Here is a 23,027-nt window from a genome sequence, read left to right as displayed (position 1 = left end):
GAATTTTGAATATTCTCGTTTAACCAAAATTTTTAAAAAATTTTGGATAATTGAGGATTTCGTAGAATCTGATTTCAGATAATTGGAGTTGTACTATAATAGTAAAAGTAAAACACAAAAGTCTGCAGACATCATGTTTGAAGTAAAAACACAAAGCTGGAGAAACTCAGCAGGTTAAACAATGTCCTTTATGTAGCAAAGATAAAAGTACAAAACAAACATTTCGGGCTTCCACAATTCTTCGAGTTTTAAAAAACAATCAAGTAGTTCATTGAAATTAAAATAGACCATCAACCTGAACATGATAGGATTATCTTTTATGGCCTTTGTATAAACCTACAAACAATACAAATTTCAAGAAATATTTAAAACAGAAAATTGAGAATTTGATCAAATCTGACTAAATGAAATAGAGATAATAATGAGAGTAATACAGGTATGACTTCATAAAGAAGTATTTCTAGGATTTATTAATAAGAACATGAGGTAGAAGTAAAAGCTGGAATATTTTTCGCCTAACTCCTGCTAACAAGAGTGCACATTGTTTATGGACATAAGAAGCAAATGAAATGAATTTTTTTTAAACTTTATTTATTCATTCAAAATACAAATAGTAAATAACATATACAACAATAAACCAAAAACATGAATGTTATATTTTATAGAAAAAAAACAAAAAAAGAAGAAAAAAAAAGAATCCCCCCCCTTCAGCCAGCTCTCCTAAGGAGAGTCATAAAGAAAGGAAAAAAAAATTAAGGAAAAATTAAACATACTTCTTAAAATCTAATCAACATAAATCGAAATGTAAATATTCTGAATATAACAACCACTTACTAATAAAAAAGCTATAGTTATCATGTGAAACATATGTAATTTTTTCCATTATTAAACAGTATGTCATCTCATTATGCCATCTATTAATATCAATCATATTTGTATCTTTCCACATACTAACAATACAGTTTTTCTCTACAAATAATGCTAAATATACAAAAACAAGTTGAAATTTATCTAATCCCAAACCTTTCAGAGGTTGCAAACTGCCTAATAAAGATACTATCAGATCTAAAGGTATTTTAATCTTATACAGATTTGGATTTATCCCAACCCTTTTTATCCATACCATCCTATAATATTTAATACATGAATGAAATATAACCCTTCTCTGCTACCTTCATAAGAAAAGTCTCAAATTTAATCATTTCAGATAAAATCATATCGCTACCAAACACACATTTTACCAAAGATCAAATTTAAAAATAAAGAAACAAAGAATTCTTATCAATACCATAGCTGTCCCTCATCATTACGCTTAATCGAACTGTTTAAACCTCGAATATTAAAAGTAGCAAACCTCAACTTTAACATATCTACTAATATTACTAAAGACCAATAATATCTTTATATAAAAACTCAAATCATCGTATATAAGCCCTCCAATAGGAGAAAAAAAAAATCACAAAGTAAAAGCTAGTTAAAATAAAAATTTAAAAAAAAGAAAAAATTAACAAAAAACCCCTAAACAAAATTCTAAACAAAATTTGGGTGTGGATCATCCACCAGTGGCTGATGACTAATAGAACCCAGAACAAATCTCTTCCTCCCCAGCCGAACAAAAAAAATAATCTCAAAATATCATAATAACATAAAAAGTAAAATAAGAATAAGAAGATTCTGCTATTCATCCAAGAGGTTCCAAACTCGAAGATCCCATTTCAAAAGAAGTTGGACTCTTTCCATTCCCGTTTTTCCCATTTCTACCATTTCTTCCATTTCCAGAACAACCAGATTTTTCTTTAGGTGACAATGGTGGACTACGTCTTTGTCCTCTTATATCAGGCAATGAATCAGCAAAAATCATTGCTTCATGATCATCCTCAAAAAACCGAGATTGATAGTCTCCATGAAACACCTTCAACACTGCCGGATAGCGAAAAGTAGACTTATAACCTTTACGCCACAAAACTTCTTTAAATGGATTAAATCTACGTTGATGTTGAATGACCTCTTGACTCAAATCAGGATAGAAAAAAACTCTGCTATTCTGAATCAATAACGGAGTTTGTCGTTTTCTCGCATTTAGCACCGCCAGTTGAAGTATTGCTTCTCTATCCAAATAATTCAAACATCAAATTATTACAGGTCTCGGTGGCTGACCAGGTAAAGGTGATCTCCTTAAAGTTCTGTGAGCTCTTTCCAATACCAAGCCTTCAGAAAAAAATTCTTGCCCTAGTACTTGTGGGACCCAATCTGTAAAAAAACGAAGAGGATCTCGTCCTTCCATACCTTCTGGCAAACCGACAATTTTCACATTATTCCTTCTACTTTGATTCTCCAAATAGTCTATTTTCCTCTTTAACTCCTTCTCACATTCTTGCAATTCTATAACAGATTTTTCAACCTTCAACACTTTTTCTGTATTAGAAGCCACTTGTAGTTGACATTCCAAAAAAGCAGACTGAAATTTTTAAAAATCTTCACAAGATGCTTCTACACATGTTTTAACTGTATTCAATTCTGAACTTATCCTTTGAGCCAACTCATTCATTATAGGCTGAATGACAGCGTTTAACTGCTTACATTGTAATTCAGAAAAGCTCAGCCCCAGCCCTGCTTTCTCTAACGTAGTGGCAGAACCAGGTAACTGTAGCTCCTGCTGCAACTCCACAAAAGGCATTTTAACAGTCTTACTGCGGGTCTGGACTCCCAGCGACGGCACCCCGACTTCCTCAGGGGGTCGACGCTGGCCTCCCTCCGCAGCTTGTTGTTTTTTCAAAAAATCACGGAAGAGATCGAAATCTTCAGGTTGGAGCATTGCCAGAAACATTTCAGACAATGGAGTCGTCTTCCTGCGTGCTCCCTCCGTTAAAATAGGCAGGCTGCCAGAATCGGGATCCACTAGATGGGAACACGCACCTTCTTCCAGAGAACGGGTAATTCCAGCGCTACCCTTCATTTGGTGAGTAGTAGACATTTTTTTTTCAGCTCCCTCAGGCAGGCTTTGTAGTTTAGGCACTGAAGAAATTAAACCTGAGCCTGTAGCAAGTTGTTTTGGCCCCAAATCTTCAGTACTTCGAAAATGTAACTTCTTCTGCACTTGAGGTTTAATCAAAGGCCATAATAATTCCTTAATACTTTAAACTAAAATTTAAGAAGTTTAAACTTGAAGACAAAGGGTTAAAAAACGGGTACTTAAAAGTCCAGCCAGAGAGGTCGAGATTACACGTCTAGACTCTACGCCATCTTGCCACGCCCCATGAAATAAATTTATGATATTCTTCCCAAGACCTCGTTAAAATATGAATACCAGAAATAAATAAATTTTAGATAGCATATTTAATTAGTGTTAAATTTATTTCTTTTTTATTCTAATTGCAAACTCACTTATTGCCTTTGTCATTAGAAAATCAGGCAGCACTCATTGAGATGCAGACACATCAAGCAAATTATATGATGTGTTAAATTACAATCGCTTTCATTGTGTGAAAAGATTATAGAAAGAAATCTTGCTTTTCTGTTGCATTTTTCATTTCACTTTAATGTTTTTCAGCCAATGAATTAATTAGAATTCTATTGTTTTTCAGAAATTGCACTTGTTCGGCTTCCCTTTATTTTTGCTCATTTCGCTATGACAAGAATCACCACAAACTATCAGATGATATCTCTGTAAAAAGGTAAAATGTAAGAAGTTAATTTAGACATATAGCACGGTAACAGGCCCTTTCGGACCACGAGTCCGTGCCATCCAATTACACCCAGTTGACCTACAACCCCTATATGTTTTTTAATGTTGTGAGGAAACCGGAGAATCCAGAGGAACCCACACAGACACGTAGAGAATCTGCAAACTGCTTAAAGGCAGAGCGCACAGATTTGAACCCCGATCACTGGCGCTATAACAGCATGGCACTAACCATGCTGCCCTAATTATTACATCAAGAATGGTAAAGCTGTATTCAAAGGCCCATTTGGAGCTTGACAATAGATAACATATGGGCAGCACGGTTAGCATAACGCTATTACAGGGCCAGCAACCTAGGTTCGAATCCAGCACTGTCTGTAAGGAATTTGAACGCACTCTCTATATCTGTGTGAGTTTCCTCTGAGTGCTCTAGTTTCCTCCCATTGTTCAAAACATACAGGGTTTGAAGGTTAATTGGTGTATTTGGAGTCACAGACAAGTGGGCTGGAAGGGCCCGTTACCATGCTGTATATTTAAATGAAAAAAAGTTTCATGGGAGCAATGAATTGGTGCTACTTACATGCATGGCAAGAATGCTGCGTGGCACTAACTCCCTGTAGTGCCGGATGGTAAAGTGCCACATCTTAATTCTCATCAGGTCATCAAACGTAAACTCCAGAATCAATCTCCCTTCGGTGCAAACCTACACCAGGATTTAGAAGGAAGGAAAGAGTGAAGAAAATTACACAAGAAAACATCTTTCCAGCAAAATAAAATAAGCACACAAATGTTAAATATAGTCTTAAAATTGAACAATATGGGTTTTCTGTCAAACTTTGACTAATTTATCTATGATACAGGTTTCCTTTTTCACTCTGATCTTAAAAATGTCTTTGATATTAGAAGGTTGCAATTAAGAAAACATTTGCTGTTTTTTTGCTCAACTCGTTTTACGGTTTTCTGAGCTGTGACATTTTATTACCATGGCAATGGGAACCAGCTGAATAGTTGGCATGGCAACTAGAAAGATGCAATTCCAGCAGACTTTTAGAATCAATGCTCCCAACACAGATGGTCTCTGGAGGATCAACAAGAAAGAGTCTAGCAAGTGTTCAGCTCATCACTTGGCTTCACCACATTGCAGCAGAAAACTTTGCATACAAAAAAAAATCATACTTTTTGAAGATTTCAATCAAAATATTACCTTCAGGGTGATTTTCTAGGCTTGGAAAGCATATGCAATTCCACCATACGCTGTATGTTACATATAACATATCTAAATGCAAAATAAACCTTTCCCCACCTTTATTCCAATTATGTGTCCTTCTTCCAATTTTTGTGAAGAACACCAATTGACAAGTTCAATTTTCATACCAGACATCCATATGGGGTTTGAGATAGCCAAATTTCATGCTAACCCATGGACCGTTTGCGCCATGCATTAACAAAAATCTGCTAAGTGGGTTGGGATTGCACAAACCCACTTGGAACTTTATATCCAAGAACCTGAAAAGTTAATACAACAGAAATAAAGAACTGATGTGCAATAGTTACGTGGATTTGCTTTGGAAATTTTCTCTCGTTTCCTGGAGTTTTTAGGTCATAACTGCACGAGCAGACAGCACTTGCCCAAGCATCTACTTACCCAGTGCAAAGGTCAACCCTATCACCACCATTTAGTCATAGAGGTCTACAAGATTATGAGAAGCATACATAGAGTGGACAGCCAGTTTGTTTTTCACAGGGCAAGAATAACAAATATCAGAGGACATCTGTACAAAATGTGGGGAGAAAAATTAACAGGAGATGTCAGGTTTAAGTTTATTTTACACAGAGTAATAATTGCCTGGAATGCATTGCCAGGCGTAGCTATGGAGACAGGTACAATAGGCACATTTAAAAGTCTCTTAGCAGACACATGAAAGGTTATGAGGTAGGGTAGGTTTTTAGTAGGTTGGCACAACATTATGGGCCTAAGGGCCTGTGCTGTGCTGTAATGTTCTATGTTCTACAAAGTGATACAATTTAACAAAGAAAGATCTTGACAACATGTCTTTCTCAAATCCAAAACACTAAACAACAGTAATTGTTTTTAATTGAAGTACCTGGACAATTTTAGCAGCCACATTTTCACACAATGTTTTTGTCATTTTCCGGCAAAGCTTATCTGACCTGCTTTCCTTGAAAGAATGAATTTTGCAAATATAACCAAGGTTTTAGAGGAAATTTTTGTTTAATTCATACAATGGAGTCAATACTTAATTTTAAACATCTAAAATTTGGAGAGAATGGGTCTGAGGTAGTGGGGTGGATAATAATATTAAAATATTCAAAGTGCTGAAGGGAATAGAAAATTTTAACTCTATTAATTTATTCAACGCTGCCACAAATTTGCCATAAGGCATGTCTCAAGCTTGGAAAAGGGATGTGAATTGGGAATTCAAAATTTAATTAATATATTCAGAATGTAGTGAGCATGTGGAATTAAATTTCTAAATTGGAAACAGAAGCCAGTGTAAGGGTGAATTGGATGGCTATTTTAAGTAGTGCGCAATCAAGCATGGCTATTAACGTTGTCAATGAGCAGACTGCAGGACTTCACATCCTGTGTTGTTGGCACAAAATCTCTGTATTGTCGAATTTGATTTTACTACTTAAAACTTTGATTAAATCATCATCCCTTCAAATCAAATATTAAAACTGACTTTGTTGCATTACTGTATGGTGTGGCTGCTGCTACCATTTTACACAGGAAAAAAATAGAAAATAAATGAACGAAAGAATCCTGCCCTTTCTCATGCACTTCCTCATGTACAGTAATACAGCACCAAAGGAAGAAGTTTGGGAACAAGTCTCCTCCCCAACTCCCTATTCAACTCAACTTGGAAATAAAATATTTTCTGTCTGTGCTAGGAACCATTAAATAAGAGTTTCTGCTGTTAGGCACAAATGGTGACATGATTCAAATTTATTCAGAATTACACTGATATTCCCAAGTAAAGTTGTCATCCAGGTTACAGTACATTTGATAATTACAAATATGTAACATTTCAAGAGCGACGACAATTGTATTTTGGAAGGTAGGTTTTATTTTACTTGATGAGAAATATTCTTGGGTTATTTCAGAATAGTAACGTAGTTTTATTTGTAGAACTAGAAATAATTTCTTATACTGTGTTAACAATGTCCACTCACTATGAGTAAACTGACATTTAATACATGAATACTGTCCAGAACAATTTCCACCCCATATTAATGGAAAACAAATCATAGAACTACAATAAGCATTAGACACAACTTGTACTTTAAACTTTTTGGTATATTTTGCATCATTCTGACCAACTGTGGCAAGTTACAACAGGAAATCAGTGGTCTTGCCATATTACACTGCTGTCGGAGAGCTGCAGCAATCATCAAGGATCCACACCATCCAGTATATGTTCTGTTCTCATTTCTGCCATCAGCAAAGAAGTAAAGGTGCCACAAGACTTGCACCACCACCATCATACTCCTCAACAACACTCAATCAGGGACTCAGTTAAGGACTCTTACATGTGCACTTTATTGATTTTTTTATTCTCTCTGTATTGCACAGTCAATTTACATTCATTATTTGTTTACAGTTCTTTGTTTACAAGTATACGCTGTGTACAGTTTTTTTTTTTGCACTACCATTATGATAATTCTGCCATGCCTGCAGTAAAAAGAATCTCAGGGCTGTATGTGATGTCATGTATGTACTCTGACAATAAATTTGAAAATTTGAAAAAAAATTGAAATCTGATTTAAGAGAGGATTATGGTTAAAAACTAAGGTTATTATTATAACACGGAACTGAAGCAAGTTTATTGGTCAGTAGGTTCACACGGTCTCACTCTTTGAAAATCTACCCTCATATTCATAGAGCCTTCAGTGTCTGATTTCTCTCCTTCGTTTCAATGGTGATGGCTAATGCCTTCTCAGTGCACAAACTGAAACTAGTCCCAGACTTAGACATATGTGCTAGGAGCCCAGAATACTGACAATTTCAGGGAGGAGAAGCTACAAAGGATTTGGTGTATGTCTGCATCAGTCAATTGCTGGACTTCGCTGCACTTCAGTGCTGGGGAATCAACTATTAGATTAGTATCAGGTTGGAAATGGGGGAAGATCTGAAACCCTCCTAATTTCAATCGGGATTCCAAGTCTGCAAACAAAGAGGCAAGTTTTTCAAAAATATACAATTTGCATCAGTTTAATGTTTTTAATTATCCCTAACTTATTGTGTTTTTAACTCACTTTGTATTATATTTATGTTTTTCACAAATTTTGATCATAATAGTTTTTAAATACCTTGCACTGTCATTCAATCCACTCCCTCTGATGCAGAGAACCTATAAAATGTGTTAAGATGGATGTTGTGTGACCTTCTAGTATTTAGTACACAGAGAGACATGACAATCCATCATATAATCTGGAATGCTTAACTTGTTTATATTTCATCAACCTCCATTAAATATTTATTTTCTTCCTCCTCACCAATTTTCCCTCTTTCTCTTACCTTTGTAAACATGGGTTTGCCATGCTGGGTGACCATACTACATTGGTCACAGTCTAGCGTGATGGATGAATTGTGGTAAGACTCCTTCGAGTGTTTAAGAATATAGTACAGATCTGTTACTCCCCCCTCAAAGATTGTACTGAAGTATCGAGGAATAAGCGTTCTTCCGATAGCTGTGGAAGAGAAAAATCACAAAATAAACAGGATTAAGGACAATTCAATCCTGATCACTATTTTTCATGTTCAATGCACAAAAATATTTGAATTTAGCCAAAAAAAAATGCCAAATGGCATGTTATACTTTTCAGAATGAAATCTATTTTAAAATGCATACATTCCTTTGTCTCAAATGATAAAATGCCAATAATGCTTAAATTTTGTATCAAAGCATTCACTATTGACTTAAAAAAATACCTCAAATGATTTAAATGCTATTTGCTCTAATTGATTATTTTGGGAAAATGTACGATTGTTTATTATATGATCTTGACAAAAATCCTAAGAGAAAAACACTGAATATTAAGAGAATATTTGGCTAATGTTAAAGATAGTAATAAAGCAACCTGAATCCCACCATTGTAGTTACAGCTTTAAATATTGTACTAAAAGCTGGAGAATTTCTCCTCATTGCTGTCTTTCTTTCAATAGCAGTTTTATTCCAGTACATTCTCTATCACCATCACGGTACCAACTTCTTTCATAAGAATTCCTACCTAATTGTAAGAAAGGAATATGTTATGCTTTTAAGCAGCTATTAAAGTGGAATCCACTGAAATGAGAAGCGGATGTGACTCAGAAGCAATGTTCCTCCTTTGGGAAATAACAAACTGGTTCCACATATTTTACTAGGCTAGTTTTGAAGGATCAAACAGCCTTGAGGCAGACAGTGAAACACTGAAATGTTTAAGACCTACCCCAAGAACGTTCACAAAGAAAAGACAAGGCCGGGGCAGACCTTTGAGTTCCATCACAGCTGAGAAAGATTTGAACAGCTTTCACATGTTCAGAGATGTAAAAATGATCAAGATGCAAGTAAATTACCGAGTTTATTATTATTAGGGCAAATTATGAAGATAAAGATACCAAAGGATCAAGAATATTTTTACTTGTAGATATTTATGGAAAGGATATAAAATTGAAGTTGGACAAATACCAAGAAAATTTTTTTAAGTATTGCAATAGCAACGGCAAAGAAATGTCGAGCGATATCATGGAAAGATGGTAGAGAAGTGCTAATAAGTAGATGGTATAATGAAATGCAAAATTGTAGACCTTTGGAAAAAAATATATAGTTTAAGGAAGCAAGTTGAAAAATTTTATAGTATTTCGAAACCATATATGGATTTTATGGATAATTTTACGTCCACCTCTTCTATCTTATCCACTCCTCTTAATTAGTAATTTTTAATAATAATTAATGATTGTCTATGCTAATATTATTGTATATTAAATGGTAGGTGTTTCTTTTCTTATTTTTGGGTGGGAGGGGGATGGGGAGAAAATATAAAAGTACTTTTTTATATCATTGGCTTTGAATATTTGATTAATGTTTTATTCATTTTTTTCTGTAATGATTCAAATAATTAAATAAATTTTCAAAAAAAAGATGCAAGTAAATTATTTGGAAAGAAATTATTTAAAGCATTTTTTTTTAAAACAAAAGTAAGGTACAAACCACTAAGAAATGAAGGCAGGGCCATGGATGTTATCTTCTTGGACTTTAGTAAGGCCTTTGACAAGGACCCGCATGGGAGGTCAACCACTTGGTATTCAGGATGAGGTGGTAATTTGGAGTAGACAATAGGTTTGCTGGAGAAGCCAGAGAATGGTAGTAGATCATTGCCTATCTAATTGGAGGCCTGCGATGACTGTGCCTCAAGGGTTAGTGCAGGGTCCATTGTCCTTTGATATAATGTGATAAATCAGCAAATTTGCAGACGACACAAAAATTGGAGGCAGAATGCTTTCAAAGCTTGCATCAGGATCTAGACCAACTGGAAATAAAAATTGGCTGCAAAATGGCAGATTAAATTTATTGCGGACAAGTATAAGGTGCTGCACTTTGGGAGAACTAACTAAGGTAGAACATACATGATAAACTATAAGGTGCTGCCGAGTGCAGTAGAACAGAGGGATCTGGGAATAGAGATACATAGTTCCCTGAAAATGGTGTTGTAAAAATAGCTTTTTGCATGTTGGCCTTCAAAAATCAAAGTATTATGTATAGGGGATGGAATGTTATGGTAAAGTTATATAAGACATAGGTGAGGCCAAATTTGGAGTATTGTGTGCAGCTTTGGTCACATAACTACAGAAAACATATCAATAAGATTGAAAGAGTGCAGAGGAAATTTACAAGGATGTTGCTGGACTTGAAGAACTGAGTCACAGAAAAAGGTTACAGGTTAGGTCTTTCCGTCTCTGAGACAGAGCACATGGTCCTCAGTAGAGATCTTACCTTCATCCCCCTCTGCCTACACCTTAATGAGTTCCGCACACGCCACGATGCCGAACTCTTCTTCTATCTTCCACACCGTGACTCTCCACCTCCTCACCCAAGTCCCCTTTTCCCGCTTTAAGCCTTCTTCTTCTTCTTAGACACCTCATCCGGACTAGCTGCCCACTCTGGATCTTTTTATTTTCAATTGCCACCAAGACAAGAACCGTCTAAACTTCACCACTACCCTCTCTTATTCCATTCTCACCTCCTCTGAATGTTCTGCCCTTCACTCTCTCCACAACAATCCCAACCTTACTATCAAACCTGCAAACAAGGGTGGTGCTGTTGTGGTCTGGCACATTGACCTCTACCTTGCTGTGGCCAGACGACACCTCATCTTACTTACCCCACTACAGCACATCAAGCCACTGTCTCCAACATCATCTTCAACCTCATCACCTCTTGTCACCTCCCTCCCACATCTTCCAATCTGATTGTTTTTCACTCCCACATTGCCTGGTTCTGCCTCTTACTGAACCCAATTATTCGGGTAGGCCCATTGTTTACACTTGCTCTTGCCCCACCAAACTAGTATGATCTTACCTCGACTCCATATTTTCTCCACTCCAACATTACCTGGTTCTGCCTCTTACTGAACCCAATTATTCAGGTAGGCCCATTGTTTACACTTGCTCTTGCCCCACCAAACTAGTATGATCTTACCTCGACTCCATATTTTCTCCACTGGTGCAATCCTTCCCCATCTACATTCACGATACTTCACATGCCCTCCATTTCTTCAATGACTTCCAATTTCCTGAATTTGACCACCTAATTTTCACTATGGACATCCAATCTCTTCCCCCATAGAGAAGGTGTCAAAGCCCTTTGTTTCTTTCTTGACAAGAGTCCTAACCAGTCATCCACCTCCACCTGGCAGAACTTATTCTCACTTTTAATAAAACTTCCTTTGACTCATCCAATTTTCTTCATATCAAAGGAGTACCCACAAGGGTCGGAGTAATGCCTGTCCGTTGTGGGCTTTGGGCAGCAATCCATGCTGCAAGGACAGGCAAGGCCCCTCAAATCTTCCTCTGTTATATTGATGACTATATTCAGGCTGCCTCGAGCACCTGTAATGAACTCATCAACTTCATTCAGTTCTCTGCCAAATTCCATGCCGATCTCAAATTCACGTGGTGCAAGGATTCTATTCCCTTCTCACAATTTCTCCATCTCCACTGCATCTGTTTCTGTTCCAATGATGATCTTCCAGTCCAGATCATCTGAAATGTCAACCTTCTTCCACAAGCGTGGCTTCCCCTTCATCACCATCAACTTAGCCTTCACCCGCATCTCCTCCATTTCTCGCTACTCTGCCCTGGCCCCCTCTGCTCTCAGACTGAACAATCAAAGTATCCCTTTTGTCCTTACCTACCACCCCACTAGCCTCCAAATCCAATTTCTGGCACCTACAGCAGGGTAACACCACTAGACACATCTTCTCCACTCATCCCCTTTGTCTTCCCTGTCCATAAGGACCGCTCCCTCTGTGATCCCCTCGTCCATTCATACCTCCCCACCCATCGCCTCCCCGGCACCTTCCCCTGTGGCCACAGAAAGTGCCACACTTTAGCCCACACCTCCTCCCTCATACCATTCATGGTCCCAAACAGGCCTTTCAAATGAAGGAACACTTATGTATCCACGGGAGTCATCTACTGCATCCGATGGTCCCTTTGTGGCCTTCTCTACATCTGAGAAACTGGACACAGACTGGGAAATCACTTCGCTGACCACTTTCACTCTGTCCACATCAGTGACAGGGATCTCCCAGTTGTAAACCACTTCAATTCTGTGCCCTTTTCCCATGCTCACTTGCTTCATGACCCATCTCATCTGTAAATTGGAGCAACGCTTAATTTTTGCTCTGGGAACTTTCCAACAGGATGGCATTATCTTAATCTTCTCCGGTTTCTGCTAGCCTACTTTCCATTCTCCCTCCCTTCCTTTTGTCTTCTTTCCTCCAGCTCTCTACCCCCTTCCCTTTCCAGTATCAGAGTTGTCCTTCCTCCCCCTGCTTGCTGGTGTGCTCTCCCTTCCTTATCCACCTATTCCTTACCTTTACTTACTGCCTTTGGGGCCATGCTCCTCCCCCTGCCACTCTCCCCCACCCCTCAGCCATTTTGTTCAAACACCTGCTGACATTTTTAAAAACCTTGGTTATGTATCTTTATCTGTGCTACATAAAGTACACTGTTTGACCAGCTGAGTTTCTCCAACATTGTGTTTTTACTTCAACCCAGGTGTCTGGAGAATTTCATGTTTTATTTTAGGACTTAATTCCCTGGAACATCAGAGAATGAGGGGGCATTTGACAGAGGTATACAAAATTATTAGAGATATAGATAAGGTAAAGGCAGCAGATATTTTTCAACTGAGGTTAGGTGAGGCAAGAACTTGAGGACATGGGTTAAGGGTGAAAGGTAACACATTTAAAGAGAACATTATGGAAACTTCATGAAGAGAGTGGTGAGAAAGTGGAATGAGCTGCCAGCTGAAGTCATGAATGTGAGCTCAAGAAAACTTTGGATAGGTACATTGATGGAAGGAGCATGGAGGGGTACGGTCCGGGAGAAAATCAAAGGAATGAGGCAGAATAATAGTTCAATACAGACTAATTTGGTCTGAAGGGCCTGTTTCTGTGCTGTAGTATTCTATGCTTCTAGATAATTTGAGAAACTCAAGCAGAGTTATTAACACAAATGAACTCTCCCTTTCCATCTTAGTCTATAAGCCTGGATTCAGCATCAAAACTGATGGAGTCTCAAATCTTAATTTGAGTCTGATTGATGTAGGCTCCATCTGTTGGTTGTCTGGCATTATCCTGGAAATTACCTATTAGGCCTTTGTACTCTCTAGCCTCTTTTAAACTGCAGCACCTGGGACCCTGGTGCGATGACTGGGGCAAAGTTGCTGGAAGCACCTTTTAAATTGCAGAGGGATCTACCCATTAAATTGCCAACCCAGTGATTTAAGGGGGATCCCGCCCCCGCAATGATGTTTCACATACTCACTGGAAGTACTGCCAGATGTTCGTATGCTGGCTGCATGCAAGCGCTGACGTCACCAGAATAACCGCGTCAGTCATTTTAGTTTTCAAATCGCCTGTGGACGCAACCTAGGTAAGTTTAACTGGGTTCCCTGACTACCTCTGAGGTAGGTCAGGGACCTAGTTGGGTTCCGACAGGGTTGACTGGGTCAGACCCTTTCTTACTGCCACATAACTGGGGTGCTAACCGGGCAAATTGACCGGTTAACCCCATTTTATTCAGCAGTTTGAAAGGGCCTTCCGAAAGGCTTGGCCACAAACTCTGACAACAAATTCCACACTTCAATATGCATGCTTTCCTACCTGGAATGTTTCATTCAAATGAATAAGCACTTCAGAATTGCCAGCTACAGCCGCAGCCAGCAAGATCCAAATATCCTGCTGCTCTATTCTTCAAAAGTGTAATGTCCAAAAATTTGTCACGAGAGTTGGTTAATAATGAATTGTCAACCTTGAGAGAGGTGTCACAGATGTTTTTTTTTAGATTGAAATGTTGGGAAAATTGCTGAAAAAAAGTAACATAATTACTGCCTGTGTGGTCATTCACACTGGGTGCCTTTTTAAACTGCAAATACCTGAATGCAACAGTCCCAGTGGTTGGATGTGCAGTAGAGTGGATGACCGACAATGAATTTTTCCGGTACAACACTGAAGGCTTCCTCAAAAAAGCTGTAGGGGTCCTGCAGGATAAATGGCGGTGCAGGAATTGACTCAAATTCCTGCACATTCCTTTTCAGACTGCCCGTCTTGCGGCAAAATTCCTTGATTGTGCCATTACATGCCTGTGGTCTAAAAATCCCCTACAGAGAATGAGTACCATTCCCTGAATCAGAATGGACATTCATAATTCTGGGGCCTTTCACATCTGTAAAAGATTATTCACAATATAACATTTTATGTAACCACTTCAACACCTGTTTCCGCAGTGTGCGAGGAACCAGGTAAAAATATGGTGACGGAAGATTTTGTCCTTTCTTTCAAATACAAACACATGTACAACATGCTTCCTCAAGAAAGAATCAACATCAAGATCATCATCTTTTGTGAAAGGGATTAGTTGATTTTGCATCAATATTCATTTTGGTAGTTGATAATTTGTTTTATTCCTTTCTACGTGAATCTTCTTTCAAATGTTGAGCAGATGGCGCAGTACTGGTGAATTCCTATGTTGCACCAGATTTTCATCCCACTTATATAGTATATGTTCAGGTACCTTCTCCCCTATTTTATCTAGCTCTAATCTGGTCCAATCTGGTTTTTCCCTTGTTTGATAAAAATCTGATAGATATCTTAATTGTGCTGCTCTATAATAATTCTTAAAATTTGGTAGCTGTAAGCCCCCTTGTTTGTACCATTCTGTTCATTTATCTAGCGCTATCCTCGGTTTCCCCCTTTTCCATAAGAATTTCCTTATTATTTTCTTTAGCTCCTTGAAGAATTTCTCTGTTAGGTGAATTGGTAACGATTGGAATAGGTATTGTATCCTTGGGAAGATATTCATTTTAATGCAATTTACCCTTCCTATCAGTGTTAGTGGTAAGTTTTTCCAATGTTCTAAGTCGTCTTGTAATTTCTTCATTAATGGCTGATAATTTAGTTTGTATAGATAGCCTAGATTATTATCTAGTTGTATACCCAGGTATCGGATTGCTTGTGTTTGTCATCTAAATGGTGATTCTTTCTTAAACTTTGTGAAATCCGCATTATTCATTGGCATTGCTTCACTTTTATTTGCGTTGATCTTGTACCCCGATACTTCTCCATATTCCTTCAATTTCTTATGTAATTCTTTTATTGATATTTCTGGTTCTGTTAAGTATACTACGACATCATCTGCAAATAGACTAATTTTATATTCCTCTTATTTTTATCCCTCTTATTTTATTTTCTGTTCTTATCAGTTCTGCCACTGGTTCTATAGCTAACGCAAACAGTGAGGGAGATAGTGGACATCCCTGCCAAGTTGACCTGCTTAATTTAAATTGGTTTGATATATATCCATTTACTGTCACCTTTGCCAATGGTCCCTTATATAATGCTTTAATCCAATTAATATATTTCTCTGGTAGGTTGAACCTCTGTAGTACTTTGAATAAATAATTCCATTCTACTCTGTCAAAGGCTTTCTCTGCATCTAAGGCAACTGCCACTGTTGGCGTTTTGTTTCCTTGTACTGCATGGATTAAGTTAATGAACTTACAGGGTTTACAGCTTGTTTCCTCGTTCTCTTGCAGTTTGATGTACATGTTTGTTATAAATCTTTTAATTATCATTGTGTCTGTAATCACATATTCAAAATTGCTTCCTTCTGGTAACCTCAGCCTGCTTCCCAAATTGTCCTTCAAGTAGGTTTTCAGTTGGTGGTATGCAAACATTGTATCGTGAGTTATACCATGTTTGTCCTTCATTTGTTCAAAAGATAATAATTTATCTTCCGAAAAACAATTTTCTATTCTTTTGATCCCTTTTCTCTTCCATTCTCTAAAGGAAAGGTTATCTATTGTGAAAGAGATTAGTTGAAAACCTACTTGAAGGACAAATTGGGAAGCAGGCTGAGGTTACCAGAAGGAAGCAATTTTGAATGTGTGATTACAGACACAATGATAATTAAAAGATTTATAACAAAAATGTACATCAAACTGCAAGAGAAAGAGAACGAGGAAACAAGCTGTAAACCCAAACGAAAATGGGAACAAGATCTAAACATAAAGATAAAGAATGAAACATGGGAAAAGCTATGCTCCGGAACCATGAGAAATACAATAAACACAAAGTTACGCATGATACAATATAATTGGTTACACAGACTATACACCATGCCCCAAAAGTTAAATAAATGGGACCCAACAGTATCAGACAGATGTTTTGGCTGTAAGAAGGAAACGGGAACAACAGTACGTGCAATTTGGGCATGTGAGAAAGTGGAAAAGTTTTGGGAAGATCTAAATCAGGTATTAAACAAAATCACAAAAAGCAACATACCAAAAAATCCAGAGATCTTTCTTCTAAGTAATATAAGAAGTAAAGAACTTGGACTCAATTTGGATGGAGCACAAAAGAGATTTATTATGATAGCCTTAGCTGTAGCAAAAAAATGTATTATGTCAACCTGGAAATTAGAAGATAGCCTGAGAATACAGCAATGGTACATAGAAATGAATAAATGTATTCCATTGAAAAAAATAACATATAATTTAAGAAATAACATGACAGTATTCGAACAAATTTGGGAACCGTATATGGAACACAACAGAGAAGTCCTACCGCGGACCTCCACCATCTAAAATGACAGAAGGAGAAGACGACAAAATGAACTGACCCAGTATGTAAAAGTAGAAGACACAAATTTCTTGTTTATTTTCATTGTGTGATGACATTGTTTAATGGGTTTCATGTATCATATAGGTTGAACGTTGAGTGAGTGGGGAGGGGGGAGGTGAAGGAGGGAGGGAAGGGGGGGGAAAGGGGAGAAAATGACACTGTGTATATTCAAGAGGGAAACGTTTGTGTGTATTTTGGTCAGTACGGTTCATAGTGTGAAAAATTTAAAAAAAATTAAAAGAAAGATCATCATCTTGGTCTTGTCAAGCTGACAATGAGCCTACATGAAGTTGGCTGTTCTTGCCTATTAACTGCTGGCTTCTGGACCTCTGGGATTGATATTTCTTTTGCTGTAAAACCATTTGTTTTTCCCCACCAAATCTTCCACTTCTTTCTGTGTTTTACCCAGCATGAGCTTCCGTGCATATTTAGTCTCTCTTCTTTTTCCTCCTTTGAAACCTGGTTCTGTTTCTACACAACAGCCCAGACACTTCAGAATGAACTATTGAATTATTAAAAACAGCACTGCAAGAATTAATCATCCACAGCTGAGGTGGAACTGTTCTTGCTGCCCGCTTGTACTGATTTGGTGTGTTTGAGTTTTATCTGAAATTTCCCCTTTAAATTGCATATTTTCTATCTGTTTGCATTTTCATATTCGTATTCTTCGGCAATAAAAATACATAATGACATTTCAGGCTTGAGCCCTTCATCAAGGTATGGAAAAATGTCGGTAGGCGTCTAAACAAAAGGTTAAGGGTAACATTGGTTCTGTATTTTTATCTTTTCTACATAAAGGACACTGTTTGACCTGCTGAGTTTCTCCAGCTTTGTGTTTTTACCTCATACATGGTATCTAGTGATTTTCATGTTTTACCCTTGATGATTGCTGCTGCTTTCCGACAGCAGTGCTCCATGTCAATTTTCTTGTTGGTGGAGAGAATTCTGCCTCTTAAGCATTGGCTTTGTCCAATACCTTTTGCAGGGTTTATTATTAATGATAAAATTGTCTTTAGTAAACAGGGATCCACAGAAATCACTTTTTTTTCCAGTTGCATGAGCTGTATAGACCATACTTTTTATTTGTTTCTAGAGTTAATGTATTCAGCAAAGCATTAGTGTAATGAGTAATCAAAAGTAAAAACCCAGAAATGCTGGAAGATCCTTGAAGAAGGGCTCAAGCCTGAAACATCAATTATCTATCTCTACCTCCTATGGGTGCCGCGACTTCTGAGTTTCTCCAGCATTTCTGTGCTTTTACTACAATCAGTATCTACAGATTTTTGCATATCACTCCATAATTAATAATCATTCAAGTCAGAAAATAAGAGGCTTAAGGACTGAGGTTGGGAAGGATTAGAGTGATGTAGAGCAGATTTATATTTTTGCACACATCATGAGCTGAAGGGCCCGGACTGTGTTGCACTATTTGTTCTATATTCAAAGAACAAAAGTGGGATTTGGATGGCCCATAAATAAACTCCCTGACTCTGCATTCCAGTGAGTTCAAAGTGCGCTGCAAATGGGGATCCAGTATGTAGACAAAAATAGTGCAGGAAACTGAACCGTTTCTCAGAAACAATTGAAATAGAGCCACCGTAAGGTTAAAGAAAGCTGGAAAACAGGGCCCCAGTGAGTGCAAAATGGGGTCACAGTGAATTTTAAAGAGTGCAGGAAAGGGGTCCCAGTGAGTTGAAAGGGAGTGTGGAAAGGGGGTTCAAGTGAGTTTAAAGAGAGTGCAAGAAATGGGGTCCTAATGAGTTAAAAGCAGGTGTGGGAAACAGTACTAGTTGCGTCAGATGCTCAAAAAGGGATTGTGGATTATTGGATTATGTTTACATTAGTTTCAATTTCCTCTTGTGTTTCCAACAGATTGGCCAGGTAGATAAAAGGAATTGCATTGGTTAAGAGGCTTTATGTTATAATGGTTACCAGCAAATAACAGAAAAAGTGCAGTGGAGAAAAAAAATCTGTTCAGTGCATTAACTTTTACATAGTTGTATTTTTGACCAGAGATATTGTCATAGATGAAAATACATACACGAGTTGGCCGTTTGGAAATTCACAATATTCAATTAAACAATGAAGAGATCATTGAGAAAGTATATTTGTACACTGATGCTTAGATAGAAAGGAGAGAATATTCAACTATAATAAAATGACAATTATGCCAAAACATTGGTAATCTGCTATCGCAGCATCCCAGATGGTTCAGCATCAGGCTCACTGAGTGCTGATTCTTGTAGACTAACAATATGTGGGACCTAATTCCAGTGCTCTCTCTAACACACTGAAGCACTAGTTCCCATGTTCTCTCCAACACACTGGAGTCCTAGTTCCTGTGCCCTTGCCAACACACTGGGGCCAAGTTCCCATGCTCTAACACATCACGGTCCTTGTTCCTGTGCTTGCTTGAATGCATTGGAGCCCGAATTCCTGTGCTTGTTCCAACACACCGGGCCCTAATTCCTGCACTCTCTTTAACACACTGGAGCCCTAATTCTTGTGCCCTCTGTAACACACTTGGGACCTAATTCCAGTGCTCTATCTAAAATATTGAGGCCCTAATTAACATATTTTCTCACTCTTTGATCCCAGTTCCTGCTTGCTCTAATACACTGGGGCTCTAATTCCCACATTCTCTCTAACAAACTTTGGTCTGAGTAGCCATGCTGGGACCATGTTTCTTATGCAGTCTCTAACACACTGGGAACCTAATTCCAGGGCTCTTTCTCAAAACACTGGAATCCTCATTTGCATGCTCTCACCAACACACTGGGGTCCGCGTTCTCCTACACCCTCTCACACACTGGACCCCTAGTTCCCATGATCCCTCCAATGCACTGAGGCCATGTGATAGTACAGACCTATCACCAATGTATATAGTTACAGCATCTAGAGTATAATGACTGTGCTTACAGCGATTGGCTGAGATCTTAGCCACGCCTACTGTCTGGGCCTTAAAGGATTGTGTCCCTAGCAAGGTCGGATCATTCCGGACTGGTCGGCCACCTGTGAAGAGCTCCTGTCTTTTGCTAATAAAAGCCTTGGTTTGGATCAACAAGTCTTTGGTTCTTTCGACGAGCTCTACAGGCCCTAGCTCCAACTGGGGCCATGCTCCATTTAAACATAGCAGAATCTTAGCTTCAGTGTTCCCTTTAAATGTCCTTGCTCTGTTATGGAATGCACAGAGCTGTGTTTCCTGTACTTCCCTCAATCTTGTACAATGCTAGGTGAAAAAAAAGGTGTATAAAAAGAGTGTTAGATTATTATTTGAAAGATCAAAGTCCTGAATATGTGAAATTAACAGAGATTTGCTGATCCACAATAATCACAGTGTCTGCAGACTTTCGTGTTTCACATCAACAATGTTGTTATCAGAACAGTATAAATAGATGGAAAGAAAAACACAGGTGGTGACCTTATTGGCCAAATGGTTCATTTTTCTGCTACAACTTTATAGTGTCTGAGTGCAGTGCAATAGATAAGAGTAGAGTTTCTTAAAGAAGGCAGCGCCATACAAACAACATAAAATCATTCTCTACACAAGATCTGAAATACATTTGTTTTTAAATTATGAATAATTTTCTTTGTATTTTTGTTTACAAATTTCTTCAACAATATACTACCCATTTTCTTATCATGTAGATGACTTTCAAGTGAACTGGAATATTTGAAATATTCTACATTGGAAGTAGTAATAACATGCTTATTTAGTAGAAATGAGATAGCATTTGACTGAGATTACACCCACTCTTTATTCTTTTGGACAAAGAAACAGTGCCCTGGAGTTCCTGCTTTGGAGATACAAGTACACGATCTTTTATCTGGAACCATTGGAGGGGGACAGTGTGTTCCGAATTTCCGATTTTTCCGGATTTCAGAAAGCCAGATTTAAGCCCACCCGAATTGTGCTGCCGGATCCACCCCCACTCCCTTCCAGTCGCGTGGCCGTCTCCCCCCACCACCCTCCCTCAACCCCCAACTCGCGCTGCCAGTCTTCCCCCTTCTCCCGCCTGATTCGTGCTGCCGGTCTCCCTCCCTCGCCCACCCGACTGGCACTGTGGTCTCTCGCCTGCCTAACACGCGCTGCCGGCTTACCGCCCACCCAACTCATGCTGCCAGTTTCTTGGCCGCCTGACTCATGCTGCCGGTCTCCCCCCCCATCGCCCGCCCGACTCACGGTGCCAGTCTCCCCCCCTCGCCCGCCCGACTCGCGGTGCCGGTTGCTCAGCCGCCTGACTTGTGCTGCCGATCTCTCACCTTTGTCCGTCCGACTTGCACTGCTGGTCACGGCCGCCCGACTCGCACTGCTGTTCTTTCCCCCTCGTCTGCCCGACTCGCGTTGCTGGTCTCCTCCCCTCACCCGCCTGACTCGCTTTGCCAGTCTCTCCCCCTTGCCCGCCCCACTCGCACTGTCGTCTCTCTCCCCACTTGTCTGATTTTGGAGCTTTCCGGATTTTAGATGTCCGGATAAAGGATTGTGTACCTGTAATTAAATATTCTTTTCATAAACCATACTGGTTATTTTTGCTCAAGTTTCTGTTCAAATTCATTATCAGATACAAAAAAAACTTTTAATTAGCCAAAATTAGTAAGTGTAATTCAGATCATTTTTTTTTTAAATAGTACTTTCCTGCTTCGGTATTTCCCCTCTCCCCCCACTTTTTGTCCCATTTCCCAATCATACCCATCCATGGCCCCATCCATTCTCATCCCCTTCGACCATCTCCTCACTGGATTCTTCCGCTCTCTCTGCTCCCACGCTTTTGTTTACATTTGGACTCTTTATATGCACCATTCTTTCCTCTCTTGTCAGATTGCAGCACTGACTGCTTTTGTCTTCTAATTACCACTCCACCTTGTATGATTCATCTTACAGGGCCTGACCCCTTTGTTGTTCTTGCCCCTTTGCATCTGCCTATCTTGTGTCTCAGACCTCCATATTTTGCTTTTTCGTGGCTCACCAATCCGACATTGGGCGCCTGTTCTCTTTATACTAGCTTCTCTTCATTTAAACAGTCTTGAGAAAGAGTTTCGGACCAAAACACTGACCGTTGTTTTTCTCCCCCTGATGCTGCGTGATCCACTGAGTTCCTCCAGTTGGTTGTGTTTGGCAACCCTGAGTTGTTTTGTTATTGCAGGTGCTCATATTCTTCTCAGAAGAGATAATCACGAACAATCAATGTGACTAGTTCACCACCAACAGGTTACTCAATTTACAATAACTGAAATTTACAAGATACAGTCAGCAGAATTTATGATCATTTAAGAGGTGTCCATTAAATTTCCTTAATTAGGCTATTAAAACTTACAAATGGATGCAATTAACGGTAATTTACAGGCTCCAGATTTCATTGTGCTTTAAATTAACACACAATTTTTAAAAATCAACATCCACACATACACACATGAATGTACAAAACTATTTCTTCATTTCGAGCAAAAAAAATGCCATCTGCTGCAGCAACTCTGCAGGTTGAATTTTAGCCCAGAACCCTTCATCAAGACTGATTTCATTTCACATTTACCCCTTAATAACCTCATTACTTGTCAACTCACTGAAAACTGATAGGGTCACACCAAACTTCTTACCCTCCTGACAAGGGTTGCCCTAAGACTCAGAACATGCACCCTTGAGCAAGGTGGTAGAAAGGGACCGTGACCTTGAGTTCTTTTTTGGCTCTCGAAGGAATGATTCAGGATGAGGGAAAGTGAATTCTTAATTTCACTTTTGTGCAAATATCTATTGATTTAAATTTATTTAATGAGACAGTCTCTACTACCTCTAACTTTCTTAAGGAAGTTGTTAACTCGCTTAAAATAAAATATTAAAGCGTGCCTTTGCCTTTCATGGCCTCATGCACTGCCAACTGAGGCAACCTGCAAATTAGAGGAACGACACCTTAATTCTCCTCCTTTACCTTTCATG

At 38.6% G+C, this 23,027-nt stretch overlaps 1 protein-coding gene across 5 annotated transcripts in view; it reads right to left on the bottom strand.

Annotated features, from left to right (window-relative positions):
- Positions 1–23,027, bottom strand: part of ldb2a (LIM domain binding 2a) — a 576,008-nt gene that overhangs the window by 115,456 nt on the left and 437,525 nt on the right. For all 5 annotated transcript variants that reach the window (XM_069925127.1, XM_069925126.1, XM_069925128.1 and 2 more), the window contains 2 exons: positions 8,223–8,395; positions 4,263–4,385 (listed from right to left, as the gene is read on the bottom strand). In XM_069925127.1, coding sequence (XP_069781228.1) covers positions 4,263–4,385; positions 8,223–8,395 — 296 coding nt within the window. The remainder of the gene's footprint in view (positions 1–4,262; positions 4,386–8,222; positions 8,396–23,027) is intronic.

The sequence above is a fragment of the Narcine bancroftii genome, chromosome 3 (assembly GCF_036971445.1).
Source record: "Narcine bancroftii isolate sNarBan1 chromosome 3, sNarBan1.hap1, whole genome shotgun sequence".
Lineage (NCBI taxonomy): Eukaryota > Metazoa > Chordata > Chondrichthyes > Torpediniformes > Narcinidae > Narcine > Narcine bancroftii.
This window is presented reverse-complemented; position numbering and strand designations above follow the sequence as displayed.